Here is a 23,233-nt window from a genome sequence, read left to right as displayed (position 1 = left end):
ATCATATTACAGAATAAATAAGTACTAACGCAATCAATAGCTTATAAACGCTAGCTTTCTTCCCTACCCGGCCTTGCGCTAAACTGCGCTAAACCACCCACCCACTTACCAAAGCTGCGCTAGATGGCAGCAGTGTTAAGCGCCTGAAGATAGGCTGTTCCGCAGCGCACCTCCGCCGAGTCACACCGCTGCCGCTATGGAAATCAAAAAAGAAAGCCAGCAATCAGCAGTAATGACGGGCAGAGATAAATCTTGGTTTACCGATATTCTAACCTTAACGTCGTTTTCACAGAATCTCAGAATCGCTGTGCTTAGCCCGGAGGTGACCCGGCACTTTCTCGGCCTAGAACCATTCGCCGTAACCAGAGGCCGTGGAGGCAGCGCCATCCGTCTCGTCAATAGAGGATTCCCACGCGAGCCGCGGTCGGCGCCGCTCTATTCTGTGCGCGTGTGAAGGCTATTCCCGCCGACAGGCGACGCCGGCAGAGCGGCGACCGGCCGACGACTTAGGGCAGGAGTCTCGGACCGACCCTAAATCGCCCAGGGGCCGCGCCGCGTCTCAGAGCCTTCTCCGTACGCCCCCGCCTCAGCGGCGGGCGATGGTTTGGGTGGCATTTAAACTGGTGCGGTTCAGGGCAGAGAAACGACGCCCTCCAATTCATAATTTATGCCAAAGGGCTAGCAGCGTGTTGTAGCTTCTCGAAGGCCTGATTAGTCGAAATACGTAATGATTGGGAATTGGTTATGGTCTCAAATTAAGCCTCTCACGGCAAGGCTCATAGCACGATGAAGGGCTATGATTTCACCGCCTTCACCACAGGTCCACTATCGCTGAGATTTTCACCATCCTATCTCGACACCACCGTTCCGGCCACGAACGCCTGTACTTTGATAGCAGCTACAACCGCTATCGTCCCCGCAGTAGGGGCCATCCCCCTGCGCCCGGGCGACCCGCGGTGACGGTCTGACAAGCCCCGGCTGTCGCGGCCAGTCCGACTGGAATAACAATGGTCCCAATCAGAGCTCTCTCAGACGGAGGCGGCGGCAGAGTACGAGAACGATACGGACCGACGGACTGAACTGCTGAGGGAACGGTGAATATGTGATGGATGGAGAGAAACGGAACCAATGGGTCGGCTGGGTGGGTGTGAGACCGTTTAGAAGCTGCCTGTCTGTCGAGGCAAGAGAGGAATATCCAGCAAAAAAAGCTGAGCTACAAATTTAAAACTACCGGTACCTTGGCTCTATCTTTAGTCAACATCACACCCGAGTAACTATTTCAGTCCTAACTTTACGGTCATTCTTCACTTCCAGAACACCCAACCCTCCACCGCAACGTAGAAAAACAAATTACATGTTGCCCTATGACGTGTATTAAATGAAATCACAGCTAACTGGTGTACGTGCCACAAAAAAATAACTCCGTTCGTCTGTCAGGAAAAGGCCTGATTCCAACTACACAGGGAGCACCAATGTGTATCTATCTTTGCATCGCCACTGCACACAAAAGAAACATCGAGACCACAAGTCCGCACCGGACTTCGGGTCACTGGGCTCAGTGCTCACCGATCCACAAGGATCACTGCCGCACACGCTACAAATCGAAGACAAGGTTGCCGTCTAGGGTGCCACGGAACAGTGGCGTCACCTATTCCACTCGCCTCACATAAGGCGAGAAATAGATGGCGCCTCCGCACCGCACAGCCCACAGACTGCAAGCAACATTGGTGACAAAGGGCGCTGATACTTTCAGCGCATCTCCAATCAAGATCAGATGAATTCTGTACCGAGACGACCATCGAACGCACAACACGGGAGCAGCTGACACCAAGACGCCTGATACGGGTGCTGATAGAGACCGAGGAGAGACACGGCTTCACCACAGCTGAAGCGAGACTGGGGCAAAGCTCCATCGACGACTACATAACTGCGGGATAAGTGAACAAGCAAACCGACACCTGGTTGGTCGAGGCGGAAACGCAGCGAGCACAGCCTCCGGTTAGGCAAAAGCCTTGTTTATCATGTTTGGAACAGGCTAAGGTTGGATACATGGAGTAGGTTGGCAGCGGAGACCCATCACATTAAGCTGAGGTACATTATACTGATCTTGGGATATATAATTGCTTATCTCGACTCACGCGCACCCTGGTGTCGTGTCAGCTCAAAGAAGGTACGGTATTCAGCGTTACGGTTGCAGAGTTCTTTGTATTCTGCCTGACGAGCAGTATGACTGGCTATGACGCAGACTGCCAAAGAACTACACTTCACACAGCATTTCAGTCTTTCACTGCTCACATGAATCCTCAGGGACCGAGGGAGCCCCGAATCGAGGGCCGCTCCCCACTCTCCGACCCTCCCCACCCTCACATCGGTGGGCCGGTCACGGGCCGGGTCAGGTCAGGTCACCTCAGCCAACCACCGTCCTGATCGGGTGACCTCTTCTGACTCCTGTGCGCGACCTCTGGCGAGCGGCTGCACACCGCCCGCGTAATATCATGTCGCCAGTCCTGCTCTCTCCGCTCTCCGCGCGCGGCCAGCCCGGTCAGTGGGCGGATTTTTCCGCGCACCAGGAGGCCAGTCGGCTCCGGTGGAGGGGTGTCACCCCGCCCCACCGCCATCACTGTGGTAAAACTCGCGCTCCCGCCGCCCACCCGGCCGCCTCTCCTCCGCAGCCGGAGGAGCCTCCTCCTCCCCCCTCTCTCTGAGCTCGCTGGCCGCCGCGCTGCACCTCCCGCTCCATCCACGGATCGCTCTCTCTCCCTGCTCAGGAGAGGTAGGTGCGCACAGTGCCGCGGATCGGCTGCCGGCAGAGGGGGCAGTCGCGCAGCGCCGGCGCGCAGTTGACGCACGTGATGAGGTGGCCGCAGGGCAGGAACACCACGCCAACGTCCTCGTCCATGCAGACCTTGCACTGCTTCTGCTCTTTGAGGCGGATGTACTCTTCCTCGAGGGAGCCCGACTGGCCAGAGACGGGCGTCGAGCCGCCGCCTGGGGACGGAGGGGGGGGGGGGTCAGAGGTCAGTCAGAGGTCAGTGGGATGTCACTGGGTAGAGACGGGCGTTGAGCCGCCGCCTGGGGACGGGGAGGGTCGGACGTAAGTCAGGGGTACAGGGAGGGAAGGGGAGGCCCGGGGAGACGGTTTAGAGATTTTTATAGCACAATATGCTGGGGTGTTAACGACGAGATATGTTAGCTATCAGCAATATCCATCCCTATCAGCGTTATCATGACACCGATATTTGTAGCATTAGCAAGAGTTGAAGAATCACATGACAATGGCGCATTCTTTTCAGCTGAGCTCACTCTACATTTACACACTACCTTTCACATTCGCTTAGCCTTCCAACAGCGCCTGCCAAAGTACCCCTAAACCCGTCACCACTGGCTCAGCACCACGTCTCCGTTGGGCGCTCGCCAGGCGGCCGAATCACGCGGCGTCGGGCGGCTGTTTATCTCAGACCACCCTATCGTCTCTGTCTGGCGCCAAAGGGGGCGGATAGCGGGCCGGGCGGATAGCTCGGGCTCGGCGGGCGGCGATAGGCCGGCTTTGTTGACATCTGGCTGTCGGTACACAGACAGACATACAGACTGTCTGGTCAGCGGCCGTACCTGGGAGCAGCTTGGGCGTGTTGGCGCCGCTGTTGCTGCCGCTGCTGCTGCCGTTGGTCAGCGTCTGGGAGGACTCGTTACTCAGCTGGGAGGTCATGGCCACCTCAGACCTGGGGAGCGTTAAAAAAAAAACAACTGTCAGCGTTTGAGCAGCCATAGAAGTTACTAGCAGGAAGGCATGATCAAAGAAGACATGCAGTTTCAACATGACACAGAAAATGGCGAATGACTAGACAGTTTGCAGTCCCATGGTACAGCGAGCGGTCCCTGACTCATATCCCACTTGATGCCAATGCGAGCCGCCCCGTGACCGAACAATGCCTGCACATGTCACTCAGGCGGCCCACGCAGCGCACCGCCCCTCGCCGTGAATGCACCGCCCCACATTAGTGAATCAACCCCGCACAAAAGCCGCAGGAAATGAGCGTCTAGACAGCATTCAACTGGTTTAACGTGCGCAGCGCGAGTCAATTGCTGACACACATGACTCAGCCCCACCTAGAAACCACTACGATCCCCACTGCCGCTAAAACCTAGCCACCACTCGTTCAAACCTCTGACTGTTAGGAGACTGGGGGGTGACTGTCAGACACTGGCATAGGCCCCACCCACCCACCAGCCAAACCCTGCCTGTTGGAGGGAGGCCGCGCGGTCCGACACGTACCCCTGCGGCGTGGTGGGCTCGCTCTGCGCCTCCTCCATCTCCTCGTCCTGACTGCGAGCGTCCTCCATCCCCGAGTCGGCAGACATGGTGGACGCCGCAGAGAGGGTGGACGTGGCCCGGGCGTGGCCGCTGACTCCCGAGGCGCCCGCCGACGAGCTGGGGACACACGGGGGAGGGAGAGGTCAGCTCAGAGGTCAGTCAGGTCAGGTCGGGAGAACATAGTTCTGTAGTTCAGATGCATGGAAAACAGGGATGCGGAGCCGGAGCCGGAGTCGGAGCCGGAGCCGCCGGAGCCGGCATATTTTGCCCGGAGCCGGAGCCGGAGCCGGAGCCGTGAAACAATATAGCCCGGAGCCGGAGCCGGAGCCGGAGCCGCCAAAAAAGGGGGCGACTCCGGCTCTTTTTTATTTTTGAAGAGGAAAAAATAATTGACCTAGTTCGGTTTGACAGTACAAGGCAGTATAACATATGGTACTGTCATGGGCCATCAAGTGAATGAAAAAAGCCGAATATCCCCAGTATCCCACAATCAACTTCCTGTCTGCTCCTCCCCCCCCCCCCCACACGTCTACTGCATCCCCAGAACATGAGGACCGGTCATCAGGTGACGGCCATTGTTTTGAAGCCAGTGCAGTGGACTGCGACTCCCAGCACCGTCTCTTCCGACCCCAACTCCCCCCCCCCCCACCCCTCAATGCAGCCGAGACGGGTGTCAGCTTATGATGCAGGTTCAGTGAACTCCGATTCGCGGCGACTGCGTTTCCAATGCCATCGCTTCCTAGTCCTTTGTTCTACCAGTTCTCTCCGAGGTGCGTTTGCGCGGGGACGCGGTGAGCCGGTCATGGCCAAGAGTAACGCGTATAACCAATCCAATTTTTCTTCCACCCGCATTTAATTGATTGCATAGGGGATGTACTGAGTCGGAGCCGGAGCCGCCGGAGCCGGAGCCGCCGGAGCCGGACCATTTTACTCGGAGCCGGAGCCGGAGCCGGAGCCGCCATAACATTTCACCCGGAGCCGGAGCCGGAGCCGGAGCCGATTTTTTTCTCCGGAGCCGGAGCCGGAGCCGGAGCCGTCTGAAATATCCACGGCTCCGCATCCCTGATGGAAAATGATCAACAATTAATAGTGCATTGCAGACCCGAAATCATGAATATTTAACTGAAATTAAAAGACATATGACAATTTTTAGGCCGGACACCCAGCGCTGACAATGAAACATTGATTTAGCTGAAACACTATTGTGTTCGCCGACACGCCATACCAAATCGTCAGATCATGCCGACTCGTCATACCGACGAGTTTGATTCAGCACGAACCGAAACTGCACGGTTCAGTGCAAATCCAAACGTCAGCCACGTCTATTGTGCAAAATTGAGACGCGTGCAGGTCAAATAAACTGCGTGAAATTGAAGTTTGCTACCAAATTACGCAGCACATTGCCACTTCTTATCAACGTCCCTGACAAGGTCTCTCTCAAGCATCGAATCTGCCCACATTGAGCTTATCTCGCTAAAACCACCACCATATCTTCAAGTCACCTGATACTTATGGAGCTGATATCGAGCGGCCCGACCTTACCCCCTCCCTTACCTAGTGGGCGGCTGGTAGGTTACTTGTGTGTGACCCAAGCGACCTCAAGTGATCCCAGTGACCTCCAGTGACCTATCACTCACCTACTGGGCGGCTGGTCGCCTGTGTGTGGCCCCAGTGACCTCCAGTGACCTCCAGTGGCCCCCAGTGACCTCTGTCCTTACCTGGTGGGCGGCTGGTAGGTGGCCTGCGTGTGATCCACGGCCATGGCCAGCACCGAGCTGAGATCGGTGAACGGCAGACCGGTGGACTCGAGACGCTCCTTCAGGACGCGCTTGACAGCCTCGCGCGCCACGCCCAGCTCGACGGCAGTCTGCGGGCACAGGTGTGACGTCAGAGGCGCGCCGTGACGTCACCGGGTGACCGGGATATTCGGGGAGCGGCACTGCAGGGTGAGATAGGACCCACGGGTGTTTTTGGGAAGGGAGGGACCGTTCGACGGTAGGTGAGGTCAGGGCGGATGTCGGTATTGTTAGAAAAGGACGCTGATAGGAGCGGTGGGTGATATAGCGCCGAGTCAGGGTGCGTAATGCACAAGGCCGTTTCCACGGACACAGGATAAGGACGCAAGTTGAATCTTTAAAGATAAGACGGAAGCTGAATCAGTGATAGCAGAGGTCAAGTGGGGTACACCCAGCCGAAATAATGAACTAATGATAAACAACTGTAATTAATACATCGAATGCGCAACCGATACTGTCAAAGCCGACTGCAGACCAGACATCCCTGATATATAATCCATTCGTATCGACCTCCAGTATCAAATCGCAAAGCTGATACCAATTAGAACAAAGTTTCATAAACAAAAACATGCTCCATCGTCTCAGATTTAAGCCACTCCTAACAAAGCCGCCCACACCAGGCCTGCTCTCAACCTCTCTCCCGACCCATCCCTCGCTCTCTCCCGCTATGTCCTGCCTCACGCCCTCTCTCCTCGTACCTTGCAGATAGCGTCCTCCATCATTCTCTCGACCTCCTCGTCGGAGAAGGGTCTCCGTTTGACCTGTGTGTCGGCGGTGGCCGGCTGCTCTCCCTCCGGCGGCGCCTCCTGCGGCGGGTTGTGGCGCAGCACATCCTGGATGAAGTCCTCGCCCTTCACCAGCCTCAGGAAGCCGCAGCGGCTGAACCAGCGGGCGTGCTCGGTCCACGGATCGTCTCCGGGCACCCAGTTGCGCAGGCCGCCGTCGCAGTGGAAACACTTGACGTGGTCGGACACGCCTGCCGGAGAGAGAGGGGAGGGTTAGAGAGGTGAGGGGAGAGAGAGTGATCTCAGAGGGTGTGTGGGTGGATGGGGAGGGGTGAAACGGGTGGGGGGGGGGGGGGGCAGTGCACTGTGCAGTGTGTAACCCGCCACAGGCAGCTGCTGACGGGAGACCACTTCAGCCAGGTGACTCAATAGGACACAGCACCGGTTGGCAGGAACTAAAATAAAAGGAGCTTTATATTCAAACTGAACGCCATTTGAAATTAACAATATGGCAAAAGATGATTGTGTTAAAACAAAGACTAGGGACTAGGGAAAAACACAAGTGTGGTAAATGTTAAGCCTCTAAACCTTTCGCTACGTAACTTCTCACTCTACGCGTTACTTTCCATCATGCCAAGTTCAGTCCACCCCGCCTCCTCTCCCACTCCTCCCACCGCCGCGTTGTGTCGCAGCTGATGCTCACCTCCCCCCCCCTCGTCGGGACCGCCGCAGCCCCCCCCCCCCGTCGGATCGATGCCAGAGAAAGGCCACGTGTCCCTGGCGCGCTGAGTCACCCCATCTCCCAGGTCTGGGCCCCGCAGAGGAGCCAGCACGGAGAAATACGTCTGCTCGACTCCGCTGAGGTGCCCCCCGGTCCAAACTCTGCTCGGAGAACGGTCCAGCAACGCTCCATCCGGAGACCTTTGGACATCCCCATGTTACAACACGTTGATAACGCACATGCGCACGCGCTGGAGACGGTCTTTCTAGAACGAAGATAAACTAAATCGAGGACGTTGGTCGCTGGCCAAATGGTTGCCTAAGGTTTCGATAAGGACTTGGGCCAGACGTTTGATTCTGTGAAATAAGCAATCTCCCCCAGAACGGAGCAGATTTCCTGGGAGTTGAGACGGAGAACCGGCATGTGCCGGCTTTTAACGTCTGGGCTGCGTCACTTATCACAAACCGAACTCAAACTGGAGGTCACCACCGACCGGCGTATTCTAGAATGTGTCGGGGAACACGAACACAGCATGTGACAAACTAGTTGGCTTCGGACAGGCAGGCAGCTGTCGTGGTTAAATCGACCAGCAACATCTGCACGAATAGATAGTAAACGGCGCAAATATGAATACTGAACATGATAAACAGATGGTCAATTTAAACAAAGGATTGCACAGCTGCCGTCGGGCAGTGCAGGCCCCGGGTCAGAATTAGTGATCCACACTCCACAGCCTGTCAAGCTTTGTTTCCTGCGCACGTGGCACGTGGTCGGGACAACGGCCGGCCGTCCTCTGCGCTGTCCTATCGATCCCCCGACCCGGCGGCCGGTGCTTCCAGGCCACCGGCGCCGGTAAACATAGGAAGATACCGCCGGAGACTCAACAAGACGACACAGTGACCGGTCAAAACTCAGCGAGATAACAGCTCGAGAGGCTTCGAGAGGAGCTGAACAGAGCGGAGCTGTCCAATCGACCATCGACCATCGACTATCGACCATCGACCGGGCCACAGTGGCTGCAGGTTATCGATTTGTGTCAGCTGTAACAGCGGGAGACAGAGCCACCGACCGACCGCCGGCGGCCGCGTGGTTTTCCATTTTATAGATCGCGCACTGTTCAATATTAGACAGACATAGACGGGCAACAGCAATATAACATCATCCCACTTATCTCCTTCAGATATTGGTTTGAAAGAGTAGGCGCATAAAAATGCACAATCTTTCTGGGATATTATGAGCTTGTAACACCTACTCTACCCTACGCACCTGGCAGCTATGATCTGCAATGCAACACCATATGGACCGAAAGACATCTATTATTAGACAGGAATATGAGGTGACGTCACTTTTGCGACATAGCTTTCCCCTAACGCTCCCACGCCCTGCCCACGTCCGCCCAAACCGGTTCGCCGAAAACAAACATGACGTAAGCGTCCTCCAACCAGTTCATGTGACCTTGAGCACCGCCGGGCGGCTGGGCCCGGTATGCCAATATGTGAGAAACCTTTCGCTTGTGCCTTTAAACGTAAAGAGCTTAAAGTTTGAGAGAGAGAAACCAACATCCTGCTACCGAACACTTAGCCTTGGCTAGCCAATAAGTCGTGTAGCCAAAATCCGCACTCTTTGGCATAATTCCGCCCAGGTTTTGGCTTCTCCAACAAAAGCCGTCTGGCTCGGCTTGGCGAGTTGCCAGGGCGCTGCCGGAGCCTCTCGGGCCAGGCGGCGGCCCGAGGGGCATTCCTCGGGCTGCGGCTGTCGCGCCGCTCGCCACAACAGAGCGGCGGCGGCGGCGGCCGGTTCGGAGGGACGCGCGGCGGAGCCGGTCGGCCCTCGGCCGGCGCCACCGCATTCCGCCAGTCACACACCGCTGTGACGTCATATCCGTGTCACGGCGGCTGCGCCTGGTTGGCCGTGAGTGACGTCACAAAATGGCCGCCGGGCGACGTCACACCATACCGAGAAACGCTCAGGGATCAATAGAGGCACGGCGCCGACACCATAGGGGCTCTGGAAAGCTCGGGTCACACCGGCCATCTAATGGAAATTTTATCCCATGGCCGCCGCTGCGCAGCGCTCAGTCGCATAATGAATGGCTGACGTCATTCAGGCTTCCCCACAAAAAGGAGATTTCCTTCTTAGCCTGAAAAAGAAAGCAAATATTGAGTACGAATAAGGCTTTGCGTTATTATGCGAGAACGATTATAAGGGAAAACGTCACTTCCCCGCGGTAAGCGACAGGGACAGGGATAAAGCCCTCGGGATTATTCTGTGACGGAGTCCAACAATACAGCATCGCATAAGTCCCTTTCCATGGGTCCAAGGCCGCGTGAATTCAATGGCGGGGCCACCACTGGCTACGAGCGTGTTGCCCAACCACCGCATGGTAGGATGCATTGTGCAATGTCATGACGAGAGAGGCTAAAAGATACTTCGAGTTGACGGTTGCAGGGTGGACCGAGAGTCACTGTTCTAAAAGTGGCCTACGTGACCTTCAGATAATGAAGAGGGGCTAATTGAATGTGGAGTGAAATAAAGGAAGAAGGAAGCTTGGGAAGTTCCCAGGTTTAAAGTAAAACCAAATTTGAATTTGCGAGAGGTCAGACTGGTCGTGGGTAAGACACCGTTCCCGGTCAGCGGACAGGACAAAGAACTCAATTACATCTGCGACTCCACTCTCTCACTCCGGCTAATTACACCTCAGTATCGTGCATGTAATCATAACGCCGGGTCCCGTGACGGCCCTCACTGGACCGGGGCTCCGCTGGGAGCGTCGGCCTGTCCAGCAGTCTATCTCTCCCAGAGGTACTCCCCCGGCCCGGCCTCGGAGTCTGACCGGGCGGCGAGGCCTACATTGCTGCACTGTGCAGTGTGCAGTGTGCACTCTGCACTGTGCAGCGGCAGTAGTGCCGGGTGGTCCACTGGACGTCTGAGTCACCATCACGGGACTGGACGGACCGGACACGGGGCGCTGAGCCAAGGTCGGACCGCCGAGCTGGGGCCTACAGGACGGCCGCACCGACAGAGGGGCTTCGAAGGCAGTCACAATGGTGACAGGGCTTTCAGTGGGAGCCGAGCTTTCAGTGGCCGTTTAACTGGTGGCAAAGCTTTCAGAGGCGACAGGCCTTTCTTCGCCAACATAGCTTTCAGCGACAGCACAGCCTTCATCTGGGCTTGTACCGCCGATAAGGACGAACGAAGACAGGGACGGACCAGTCCAACACGTCCTCAGAGGCCGATAGACGCAGCGGACGGTGTGGTCCACCTGAAACCAGCGTCACAAATCACGTACTCTCCACTACGCTGCGAGCAACGTACCGTGTGCAACACAAAGTCAACGATCGAGTTTCGTCACCGTTTACACGGCCGCATTGCAATGGTTGTTTTCCTGGATGTGTCCACGACATCCTTCGCACCTTTCTCTTGGACCCCGATGTCGCAAACCCTCACACATCATATGTCAATAGCACAGTCTGTGCTTATAAGGGGCGCAAATACAGCGTTCTCAAAACAGTCTGCTTGCATCACGTCTCAGAAGCAAGCAGGACAATGCTGGATCGGACAGCTCACCGATGGAAATGCAACACGTCATTGCAAATTGGAATATAAAACAGAGAAACTTCCCCTGCTTTCCGTTGTGGAGGGATGTGGATACCAAAGCCCCTCAGTCATCAGCCGGAAACTGCCGATGACACGATACCTGAGCGATACCTGGGCGCCGGGTGAGCCAGTTTCGCCAAGGTGTCGTTGCCAGATTAGCTGGTAACAGCGTAAATCGGCCATGACGCCACGACTCTCCGGGGAAATGGCCGCGAGCCATGGTCATTGCGCATATTTGCCAATATTGGTCATACGCATTACAAGGGCTGGTGCGCCGTTCTAGGCTGGTCGGAACTACATAAAAACAATGCAAGTTGCGATAATCGATTGAGAACAAAAGTAAACGCTGAGAATTTTCGTATTGTTGTATGCTCCATCCAATGACAGTCTTATGGTAAGCAAGATCATGATTCAAGGATCAAATTTTAGCAAGTAAAAGAAAACTAAGAGCTTGTGACAAATACCACGATGACTTAGGCTTATGGCGCTTGGACTGCATAAGCCATCCGCGCCTCCATGGAAAGATTATACTTGAGGTGAGCATTCATAAAAATATGAAGTTATAAGAAAGAGATGTGGAGAGTGGCATATACCACAGGAACCCGGAATAACCACTTCAGTCAGACAGGTTATGAAACAGCCAGAACAAACCACAATCACGAAGCCAGTTGGCTCCCTCCGTGGATTTTCCACCTCTAACCGCGACAACCTCAGGTCATTCCAACAAGGATCTGCAGTCTGCGCCGCTCAGACCTTCTCGTTCATCCCTCCCGTCCAAATCCCCCTCTTTCCCCATATGTCCGTCACCGCGTGATAAGCTCGCCCGTTGAGCTGAGTAAGAGCCTGTGTCGTGGCCGACAGCTGCGCCGTTCACTGCGCAGTGCGCCGCGGTACGCCGCGGGTGACAGCTGTCTGTCGCCAGCTGGGCCGGTGCCACACCGTCCCCTCCCCCTCGCCCCGGGAGCGCCGCTACCCTTCCCCGCCGCGCACCCCTCCCCAGGGCCTTCCCCTGCGCACAAACGGTAGTGTGGAGAGAACTACCGCGGCTGCCCGAGCCGACCACCTGCACGGTCCCAGCTGCCCTTCCTCGCATACCACACAAACACGCACAGACTCCCGCGGCTCACCTGCGTAAAAGAAGCCGGCCTCGGCCAGCTGCCTGGGTTTCTGCGCCAGCGCCGGTGGCCAGTACTGGTAGCTGCGCAGCCGGCTCTCCACGGTGGCATAGCTCGGGTGGATGGGCGCCTGGTGTTCCGAGATTCCCAGCTGCGTGAGGTCGCTCGTCTGCTCAGATCCCAGCGGCGTCTGCACGTTCATGTGACTCGAGGTCAACCGGCTGCATGGCGCTGTGAACGGGAGAGGGTAGGTTAGAGCGAGTGAAAACACAGTGGGGAGAAGAAACGGGCGAGGGCCTTGGAGAGAAAGAAAGACGGCACGTGCCAAATAAAAAGGTCGTTACGCCCTTGATTACACCAACGCGGATCTGGGTACACCAATCTTGGTTAGACCTAAGGAAAGTCAGTGAAATGTCAGCATGATCACATCAGGAAAAGGATGCGCTTAGGTATATTTCTCCATCCGAAAATGCACGGTTCGTGACTGTGATCCACCAGAGCGTTATGCAACGGCGGTCGGTCGGTTTCATATTGCCAAATACCGGCACGAACTGGTATCAAGCAGCGCCACTGAGTTCAACACGATCCCAGAAACGATCGATGAAGCACCGATGACGCATCCATCAACTCGAACACTTGTGTAACTTTAAACAGCATCCCAGCCGGTCCAACTCCGCTTTGGCCATCGGCCGCTCGGATTCCCGCCAAGGCCGATCAAAGTCTCGCCCGGGGCAAGGGCGAGCCAAGGACGCACGCAGCCGATACGCTACTCTCGCCAGAGAACAACAGTGGCCAATTACGGCGCTATGCGGCGTGGCCCGGCGTCACCGCCACAACAACGCACTTCGCCGCCGGCGCTGCTGACGTTACAGGGATGGGCCGGGAGGAAATAGAGACCCATAACTGGCCCGGCGGCGGGCTGCAGCGGCTGGATGGAAAACGCAGTCGGCTGGAGAGAGCCGGCGACCCAGTTCGGCCGTCCCGTGAGAGGGGGTGTGCGGTGACCGTTAAACGAGCACGTGACCTCGGCCCACCGAACTGGGCTCTATCACGTGAGCTGAGGCCAGCGAGCTGCGCTCTCTCACCTGACCTCGTCCCAGCGAGCTGCGCCCTATCACGTGACCTGCCTTATTAACCCGAGTGCCCGAGGAAAACATCCATCTGTCTGAAGCTTGAACAAAAACAGCCGCCAGGTCGCCGGCCAATGTCAGAGAGGACTCTAAAAACGGCCGACCGCCAGTTGGCAGACGGGGTGCGGTGGGCGCGGGGCGACCCACTCGCGGTGACGAGTGGGTCGCCCCGCGCCCGCACCTGGCGGCAGCCGCCCCCGCCCCCGCCCGCGCCGGGCCGCCCCCGCCCGCGCCGGCGCCACATGTCGAGTTTCCCCAGCCGCCCTGAAGCCCCACAGCAGGATCAGAGGCGCCAGAGAGGTGGTAAATGATGACACAGATCCTCCAGAGAAGCCTGAGAGGTCTGCTGTTCTACGACCGCAAACGAAACATCAGCTGAACGAACTGGACTAGAATTCATATATGGCTTCCACTGGGGTCGAGTTATCGAGAACTCTGTCCTCGGTACCATGAGAGATCCGATTGCCACGCTGCTGCCCTAAGGAGGCCCGCCGCCAGTGACTAACGCCAGCGTTCCCCGAAAGTCGCTCTCACCGGAGGGTGACGTCATCGCTGAAATGAATGACTAGAGCTGCGGGATATGAGGCTCGTCCGGGCGGGCGGCGCGCCAGGACGCCGTCACAGCCCACTCGAAATAGCGCAGACACACTCAGGAAAGTGGCACTCACCCAAACGCGGTAAACGTCACCAACCCGGGACGACCGACGCGTCGGAATTATGAAAATGAATGCGGGCATGCGGGCTCGTACCCACGCTTTTTTGCGCAATGATTATCAATTATTCATAAAGAAAGGTCTATGAACGCAATTAAATGCTACGACCCATATGCACTATGCAGTCACATGACGACTAATCACTAAATATTTACAGGGAGCAGGTTGAAATGCATCCAGGGTATAGTGAATTAGGAATGTATCTACGCCGCGGCGCCGGTCCCGAATTCTGCCACTCTACCGCCGGCTCGGTCACCTTGGCTGCGTCAACAGCGGAGCCGCGCCGCCGCCGCCGCCGCCGCCGAGCCGCCATCGCTCGGGCGGCGGCGGCGCTGACGAGCCAGCCGCCCGCGACGAGCGCACGCCGCCCGTACATCATTTACAGTCTCTGTGCAGAGGCGGTCCCTGTCGCCGTCACGCCCGCGACAACGCAGCCGCGCGCCCATCCAGGGCAGGACAGCGGACATTACCCAACGCCGCTCCGCTGAATTCAGCGGTATAGTTGGGCACCAATTGGCGCCCTCGATGTGAGAATTAGGCCGGGCGGACGGACAAAGAATCTAGTGATGGCCAGTGTGCGAGCGTCCTTTTGTCCAGACGTGCGTTCGCAGCCTCGGAGCGGGGCGGAGGGGAGGTGTCCGAGCGTGCACCAGATATACGAGTCCACTCCAGATGGGAGTGTGCTGGAACACCCACCCCGGTCACGGCGGAGGGGCACCAGTGACCTCAGAGCGGGAGGGGCAGGGAGCGGAAACTCGCGGTTAGGGACGGCCCGCCGGTGACCGCGCCGGTCGATAGGTGCTGTGGAGCACTGCACTGCGGCTCCTGCAACAGGAGAAACCCACCAACCGGCCGGCCGACCGGGTGAACTACCGGATCGCACCTCACGTCCGTTACTAACGGGAGCCGTGGCTGGACGGTACGGGCCGTGGCCCGTGCTAAAGCAGGCACAGGGTTTCAGGAAGATAGGGCCATTTCGCGACACAACACTGGTAAGAATGTACCCAGGTGTGTTCCGCTCGCGGTCACTGTGGGCGTCAGTGCGAGGCGATACGACAGCTCTCACCTGGCCCGGCTCACGGGCGGCCGCCCCCGCTCCCACAGTCCCATTTACGTCTCCGCCGAGCGCAGCCGAGTGCCGACTGCCGAGGCCAGGTTTTCACCGCAGCGAGAGGACCGGCGCAAAAACGACTCACTGGAATGCCACGTCAGACACTCTGCTACCTGGCCCGCCCGGCCGCCCACCAGAGCCGGTCGCGGGAGGGACGCGGGTAACGGTGGGACAATAGTGCCGTGACGGTGGATGGGTGGGGCGGCGCCGGTACCAGCACGGCACACTGGCACGGCGGCGAACATCAGTAGCAGCGGGGGCGGGGGAGCATTAGTGCGCGGAAGCCGCCCACAGAGCTCCGAGCCTTGCTCACGCGTGAATTGGGCGCCGCCGTCCTGTACCCCCTCCCCCCCCCCCCCAATGCTGAGTCATGCACGCACCACACGCACGGAACCACGCAATGCGGCGAGACCGGCCCGAGTACCACAACAAGCCGAGGGCGGCGGTGGCTCGCGTTTCATATCCCAAGGTGAACCGACTACACCGGTAGCAAACATAGCACACGCTTAGTCAAAACATGTCAGTGAGCTGGGCGCGTGAACTTTTGGAGCTATCCACAAAAAGAAGATTCCTTACCGGAGTCAAAGGAAAACACAAATTTTAGGAGTTGGTTCGAAACAGAACCATGAGTTTCCAACATGGGAACATCGACCAGTCGAGGGTCTGGTCTGTCTGAGGTATTGGAACGAACTGCGAACTAAAATGCACAAAATAAGCCGGATAGCTCTATGAATTCCAGAGAAAGCGTCTCAATCCATGATTGGAGCGCTAAGGCTTTAATCCAAAGCGAGGTCAGCCATCAAAGAACCAATAACCACTTTTATCTTCGAGTTTATCGGCTACGGCGTAGATTGCAACGTCAATCAAGATCAACTGTGCAAGCCTGTCGCCCTTTCAATAGGAATTTTATGGCTAGAATCTGCATATCCACAGGCAATATGCCGAACCACTAATCCAGCACGGCAACGCTTCAGCAAAGAGGCTAGTTGTAAGTACGTGCATTTTGCGCTCACTTTAGACGCGTGCCAAAAATGCAAACAAAACAATACACATACCTACAAAACGTCGTCCCAAGTGGTCCAGAGACTTTCTACATAGAAAGAAGCCGTTCATAGAAGAAGCCGTTCATGCATGCGCGTTCTATTCAAAGTACTGAGGCTATCAGTTCATCACTGGGTTTTCCACTGCTCTCAGCATCCTTTCCCGCCGTGTCCCTGTTCTGTCCCTATCCGCCAGAAACCGCTGTCCTTCCGGTGGAGTTCCGGTCCCAGTTCTGAGCAAAAGACCCTCACGACCTCAAAGCGGCTGGGAATGTCCCACCACAGACCACACAGATCCTCCTCGAGCTTCCCCTACCCCGGTCACCAGGCACGTGATAGGACGCCTGTATGTGTCACGCGGCGCCCCGTGACACCCGTCACGTCAGACCCGTCACGTTCCGTCACGTCCCCCTCAGCGGAGTCAGCGGCGCCGACACGGCGGCGCCGGCTCGGCGGCCGGCCGGTCTGAACGCCCCCGGGCGCCAGGTCAGGTCAAAGGGCAGCCGGAGGTGCCACGGGCACACAGAGAGCGGGGGCCGTTGCGGCCGGCAATATTGGCTCGCCGTATCCGGAGCACGCTATCGGACAGGCCGACGGTGTGACAACAAGGCTCGGTATGGCTGATAGGAGAGTGACGCCCGGCCGGAGCCGGTCTAAACCGGCAGCGGCGGCGCTAACGCTTAGAGGTGGCGGCCGTATGAGCACGAGGTTTGAGCATGCGTCCCCTCTCTGCAACCGGGATATAGAGACTGGGGAGTCCAGATGTTAGGCCATGTAGTTCTGGAAGCACGCGGAGATGTTCAGAGTTCACACTGATGCACGCCACTGGTACATGATGTTATGACCGTCCGGGATAGACTTTCATCACGCCATATAAACAGCATCAGCTGACGAGCTGCTCGCTGCTAAGGACAGGACGGCAGGAGATTGGCAATAACAGGCTGGTTTTGTCATCACATTCGGCGTCACGATCGATCAACTTGCGATACTCCTTCAGTAAGTGCCGCAAAAAAAAACAGCTGATGTCAAAAACTACGAACAAATTACACGTAAGAAGTGGATATCAGCTATGAGTGATCCATACTAAAGTAGATAATTTATCATTATTTCTTTAAAATATGAGAAAATTTTGGCAAGAGGATTAGATATTCATGGGCACTACAAAATCTTAACTCCCCATATTCCCAAACCCAATTACGGCGTTTAAGAACAGTTCCACTTTCCAGCTGAACGACGCCCACGAGCCAAAACCGTGCACTGATTCCCACCATCCACACCCGACCCGCTGTTCCCTCCCACCCCTCTCCGGTCCCCGTTCTGTACTCACACGACTCCGCCACGGAGCGCGTCCTGTAGTCGATCCGGTAGCCGACCTCGTCCTCCCCGCCCAGCTGGACGTTCTCGCGCAGCGTATCGTCCAGCTCGCCCTCCGAGTCCGAGCTGCCATCGTCCGGCACGTTACCCACCTCGCAGCCACGCACAAACGGACACTGCGGGAAGTGGCGGCTGTGCTCCGTCATCGGCACGTCGCCCAGCTCCCAGCCGCCGACAATGCCCCGGCAGAATATACACTGCGCCTTGTCACCGTCGTTCAGCGAGAAAAATCCGGCACGCGCCAGATCGTCCGGCGATATAAAGTCCACCGGCCACGCGCCAAAAGTCCGCCGCCGGTGGCGCTCGCTCTTGAGGAGTCTGAAGGCGTCCCATGAGCGCGGCGCGCCGGGGGCGGCCGGCGTCGCGCTGCCGCCGGTCGCCAGAGGGAACCGGAAGCCCGAGCGCGGGCTGGTCGAGGCGGCGCTGCCCTGCGAGCTCGGCGGCGACTGGCTGCTGCTGTAGCCGCTGTCGTGCGCCGGGATCGGCGAGCCGCCGCCCCCGCCCCCCTCCAATAGGGGCACGTTATCGGAGCGGTGCGTGACGAACGGGCACTGCGGATAGAGCCGCTGGTGCTTCAGCATCGCCTGCTCGTTGAACTGCCAGTCGTCGACCGTGCCGCCGCAGCTGAAGCACTCGACGCGGAACGGCGGACCGCGGTAGAAGAAGCCGGCCTTGGCGAGTCGTTCCTTGGGCACGGGCGCGTTCAGTGGCCAGCTCGAGAACGTCGCGAGGCGGTTCTTCTCGTAGCGCATGTTGGACGGGTCGGCAGTGAGCCGAGTCTGGCCGTGCACAGAGCCCCGGTTCGGCGCCATACTCACAACGGCAGTCCCGCGACTCAATATCAGGTTACTGGTCATGCGAGCGGGCGCCCCTATCAGAGATCCATCCTGACCTCTACACTGCACAAAGTTCAGACAACAGTTGACGTTAGGAAACAGTTTGGCTGGCTTGAGTTTCAGGTGACTAGAGTTGTGGTTTGCTGTTCTGAAAAAGACCAAATAAGACATAAGTCAACAAAGGCTGCCAGAAGAGATCCAATTTTAAGGCCCAGCATGGCAAATGCTTTACCTACAATATTTGACGATGATTTACACACAGTATTTGATGGAAATGAATACATTATTAGTGGGGAAAAGGGAAATAAGGATGGCAAACAATCACACAGTGAGATAAAATGAACAAAACACTCTTATACAAATGAGCTTACATTTAGATTGAATCAGTTACAGCAAAATAAGGCAATGAAAGCTACTAGTTTAGCTTTTGGTTTTCATAATGTAGGTAATAGGTATTTACACAAAATTGAGATCCATCTAAAAAAGTACACAGGCAAAGACAATGATTTACACTGGCACAGGTCTTTTGATAACGATTCTTTTACAGTCAATGGAAAAGGACTTCATCCTAACAATAAAATAGCATTCCTCTGTCAGTTCTTGGGACATTAGCTCACTGCGTGCTACGCAATGATATTCTGTTTCTTGAATAAATTGTCAAGCTTTGAGCACAAGTTAAGCCCACAAATCAATTATAATTATTGACCCAGGATAAAAGTTTCAATCGATTTATCTGTAGGTACATCATTTTACAATAATGGCCACAGCCCCTCCCAAAATACAGAGCGGCTGCCAGCCATGGCCAGGCTGACATAGCAAACACTTATAACTTGGATAACTAGTCTCCCGCACACTTTTTTAATAAGATACACCTTAAGAATGTAATTTGTTGGGGGAAAAATCAGGAAATACGACTAGACAGCTACTTCTATGTGAATTATAACGGCCAGCTGCACACAATGGTGAGAAGTGCAGCGAATGTGGCGCAGGGAGAGTCACAGATTCTTACCTTACAACGCTTAGCTGCGGCTTCCCACTGGTTGGACGCCTTTCAAAGCAAAATTCAAATCACTTTCTTGTACACAGCACCCGCGGAATGATCCCACGCACCCACCCTCTATCCCCCGAACGCCAGCGAACACTGAGTTCCAGGGGGCGTCGAAGTCTAGTTCCTACCAACCTGGCACTCCCATGCCTACGTCACCACGAGGACGCCCGAGGGCATTTACATGTTGAAGATAGGGAAATTGCCATAGTTTAGAGCCGCCTGGAGGGCAACCTTGAGATAGATGATAATGTAAATGTGTGCTAATATGATCATCAACATGTTATTTATCCAAATCCAGGGCCAATTAATCGATATCTTGTCACGTTTTCCAGTGGTGATGCGCTAACTTTCGTGGTTCTTGCAGCCAATAAGGGTGTTTCGTAGTGCGATTCAGCCGCATTATCGACTTAAATGCCATAAACCGCCACGGAACATATGATTTGCAGCTCCCTGGCGTGATAGCTGCCAGTAGGGCTCCGGAGTCGGAGTCATGAAGTCGGTCGGAGTTGACAGTTCTGACCTGAGTCGTCGAGTCGGAGTCAGAGTCGATTTTAAAGGCTGGAGTCTGAGTCAGTCACCGAAATTAGATCCCCTCCGCAGACCTTTCAGGGTTCCGTAGTCGGAGTTGTAGTCGGTCGGAGTCGACAGTTCTGACCAGAGTCAGAGTCAGAATCGATTTTGAAAGCCAGAGTCGGAGTCACCAAAAATTCATTGCCTCTGCAGACCTGCTAGGGCTGTGGAGTCGGAGTCGGTCAGAGCCGACATTTGAAATCAAAGTCAGAGTTTATTTTTGAAAGTCTGAGTCAGAGTCGGAGTCATCAAGAAATCCATGGACGATCCGCAGTACCATGCAGTAAAGGCGCTGCCCATCGATGCCCTGAATTGCCTATGATTTATGAATTGAATGAATAGATGGCAATTAATTAGGTACCTGCTATTATTAATCCCTTGCCACTTGGAGAACTTACTTTCAGTAGAAAAAGACGCATTATTTGTTTGTTTATTTATTGACAAATATTTTTGAGCAGTTAGGGATACAGACACAAAACACAATGATAGCCACCTCGCTGGTGCAAATCATTGCTAGATAGATGTTGAAATGTGTTGCCATTGAAGAATCTGCTGATTTTCCTGGCGGCTCTCGTTTTCAAGTAACTACTGGTCTTGTAAGATCTCTTGATTGCTCACCGTCTGGCGTATAGTTCCAAGGTTTTCTGAAAGCTAATCAAACGTTATCATGGCTGCTCTTGATGGCATGGCGCTTGCTGGTTCTGGGCTCTTTATTGGTGGTTCTTGCGTCTGATCCTGTTGCTTTATGTTCCAGCATATCACATTAAATTTATAATGGAACAGACACTTCGGTATCGGTAACCCTGGCGTCACCGGTAGCGTTTTCGTTCAAGGTTAAGGTTTCCTGTATTAGGCAGTATTAGGCCTACGTGCCAAGCCGAAGCATGCTGTGACGTCACTGGGTAAGAGAACGTACCACGCTATCAGTATCGAGTATCGACTGAGACTCAGATAGACTCAGAACGACTCAGGCAGACTCAAACTAACTCAGACCGACTCAACCGACTCAAATAGATTCCGATCGACTCAGACCGACTCAGAACGACTCAAACTGACTCAGACCGACTCAACCGACTCAAATCGATTTCGATCGACTCAGACCGAATCGGAACGACTCAACCGACTCAAATAGATTACGATCGACTCAGACCGACTCAGAACGACTCAAACTGACTCAGGCCGACTCAACCGACTCAAATCGATTCCGATCGACTTAGACAGACTCAAAACGACTCAGGCAGACTCAAACCGACTCAGGCAGACTCAAACTGACTCGACCGACTCAGAACGACTCAAACTGACTCAGACCGACTCAACCGACTCAGATAGATTCCGATCGACTCAGACCGACTCAGAACGACTCAAAATGACTCAGACCGACTCAACCGACTCAAATCGATTTCGATCGACTCAGACCGACTCAGAACGACTCAAACTGACTCAGACCGACTCAACCGACTCAAATAGATTCCGATCGACTCAGACCGACTCAGAACGACTCAAACTGACTCAGACCGACTCAACCGACTCAAATCGATTTCGATCGACTCAGACCGACTCAGAACGACTCAAACTGACTCAGACCGACTCAACCGACTCAAATAGATTCCGATCGACTCAGACCGACTCAGAACGACTCAAACTGACTCAGACCGACTCAACCGACTCAAATAGATTCCGATCGACTCAGACCGACTCAGAACGACTAAAACTGACTCAGACCGACTCAACCGTCTCAAATCGATTCCGATCGACGCAGACAGACTCAGAACGACTCAGGCAAACTCAAACCGACTCAAGCAGACTCAAACTGACTCTATTTGAGTCGGTTGAGTCGGTTTGAATCTGCCTGAGTCTGTCCGAGTCGTTCTGAGTCTTTCTGAGTCGCTCGGAATCGAGCTGAATCAGTCTGAGTCTGCCTGAGTCGGTTTGAGTCTGCCTGAGTCTATCTGAATCGGCCCGAGTCTGCCTGAGTCGGTTTGAGTCTGCCTGAGTCGTTCTGAGTCTTTCTGAGTCGCTCGGAATCGATTTTAGTCGGTTTGAGTCTGCCTGAGTCGTTCTGAGTCTGTTTGAGTCTGCCTGAGTCATTCTGAGTCGGCCTGAGTCGCTCGGAATCAATTTGAGTCGGTTTGAGTCCGCCTGAGTCGTTCTGAATCGGTCTGAGTCGATCGGGATCGATTTGAGTCGGTTGAGTCGGTCTGAGTCAGTTTGAGTCGGTCTGAGTCAGTTTGAGTCGGTCTGAGTCAGTTTGAGTTGTTCTGAGTCGGTCGAGTCAGTTTGAGTCTGCCTGAGTCGGTTTGAGTCTGCCTGAGTCGTTCTGAGTCTGTCTGAGTCTGCCTGAGTCATTCTGAGTCTGCCTGAATCGCTTGGAATCGATTTGAGTCGGTTTGAGTCCGCCTGAGTCGTTCTGAGTCGGTCTGAGTCGATCGGAATCGATTTGAGTCGGTTGAGTCGGTCTGAGTCAGTTTGAGTCGGTCTGAGTCAGTTTGAGTCGTTCTGAGTCGGTCGAGTCAGTTTGAGTCTGCCTGAGTCGGGTTGAGTCTGCCTGAGTCGGTTTGAGTCTGCCTGAGTCGTTCTGAGTCTGTCTGAGTCGATCGGGATCGATCGGAATCTATTTGAGTCGGTTGAGTCGTTCTGAGTCAGTCTGAGTCGATCGGAATCGATTTGAGTCGGTTGAGTCGGTCTGAGTCAGTTTGGGTCGTTCTGAGTTGATCTGAGTCGATCGGAATCTTTTTGAGTCGGTTGAGTCGGTCTGAGTCAGTTTGAGTCTGCCCGAGTCGTTCTGAGTCTATCTGAGTCAGTCAATACTGATAGCGTGGTACGTTCTCTTACCCAGTGACGTCACAGCATGCTACGGCTTGGCACGGTGGCCTAATACTGCCTAATGCAGGAAACCTTAACCTTGAACGAAAACGCTACCGGTGACGCCAGGGTTACCGATACCGACACTTCTACCTTTTATTTCACTATCAATCGACTTGCATTTACCCCTGTGGCCTGCTGGCCCTTTTATTTCCACGATAGAATCTACCAATTATTGAAAAAGCCTCGGATAAAAAAGCAAGAAAAGTATGTCAAGTTAAATAATTGCGACGGCCCTAGAAAACCAGAAAAAAATATCAAACAGTCTGTCCATCTCACTCCC

At 55.2% G+C, this 23,233-nt stretch overlaps 1 protein-coding gene across 1 annotated transcript; it reads right to left on the bottom strand.

Annotated features, from left to right (window-relative positions):
• Nucleotides 1-1,355: 1,355 nt before the first annotated feature.
• On the bottom strand, nucleotides 1,356-19,749 carry LOC122381065 (baculoviral IAP repeat-containing protein 7-A-like). The gene is made up of 8 exons (XM_043364790.1): nucleotides 19,480-19,749; nucleotides 17,588-18,618; nucleotides 12,279-12,497; nucleotides 6,807-7,084; nucleotides 6,031-6,179; nucleotides 4,274-4,429; nucleotides 3,610-3,719; nucleotides 1,356-2,988 (listed from the first exon to the last, which is right to left on the bottom strand). The coding sequence occupies exons 2-8, from the start codon at nucleotides 18,489-18,491 to the stop codon at nucleotides 2,765-2,767; spliced, it is 2,040 nt and encodes a 679-aa protein (XP_043220725.1). The 5' UTR covers nucleotides 18,492-18,618; nucleotides 19,480-19,749; the 3' UTR covers nucleotides 1,356-2,764.
• Between the last annotated feature and the right edge of the window lie 3,484 nt (nucleotides 19,750-23,233).

The sequence above is a fragment of the Amphibalanus amphitrite genome, unplaced genomic scaffold, assembly GCF_019059575.1.
Source record: "Amphibalanus amphitrite isolate SeventyFive unplaced genomic scaffold, NRLGWU_Aamphi_draft 000113F_arrow, whole genome shotgun sequence".
NCBI classification, from domain to species: Eukaryota; Metazoa; Arthropoda; class Thecostraca; order Balanomorpha; family Balanidae; genus Amphibalanus; species Amphibalanus amphitrite.
The sequence above is the reverse complement of the archived record's forward strand: the minus strand, read 5'-3'. Positions and strand labels throughout refer to the sequence as shown.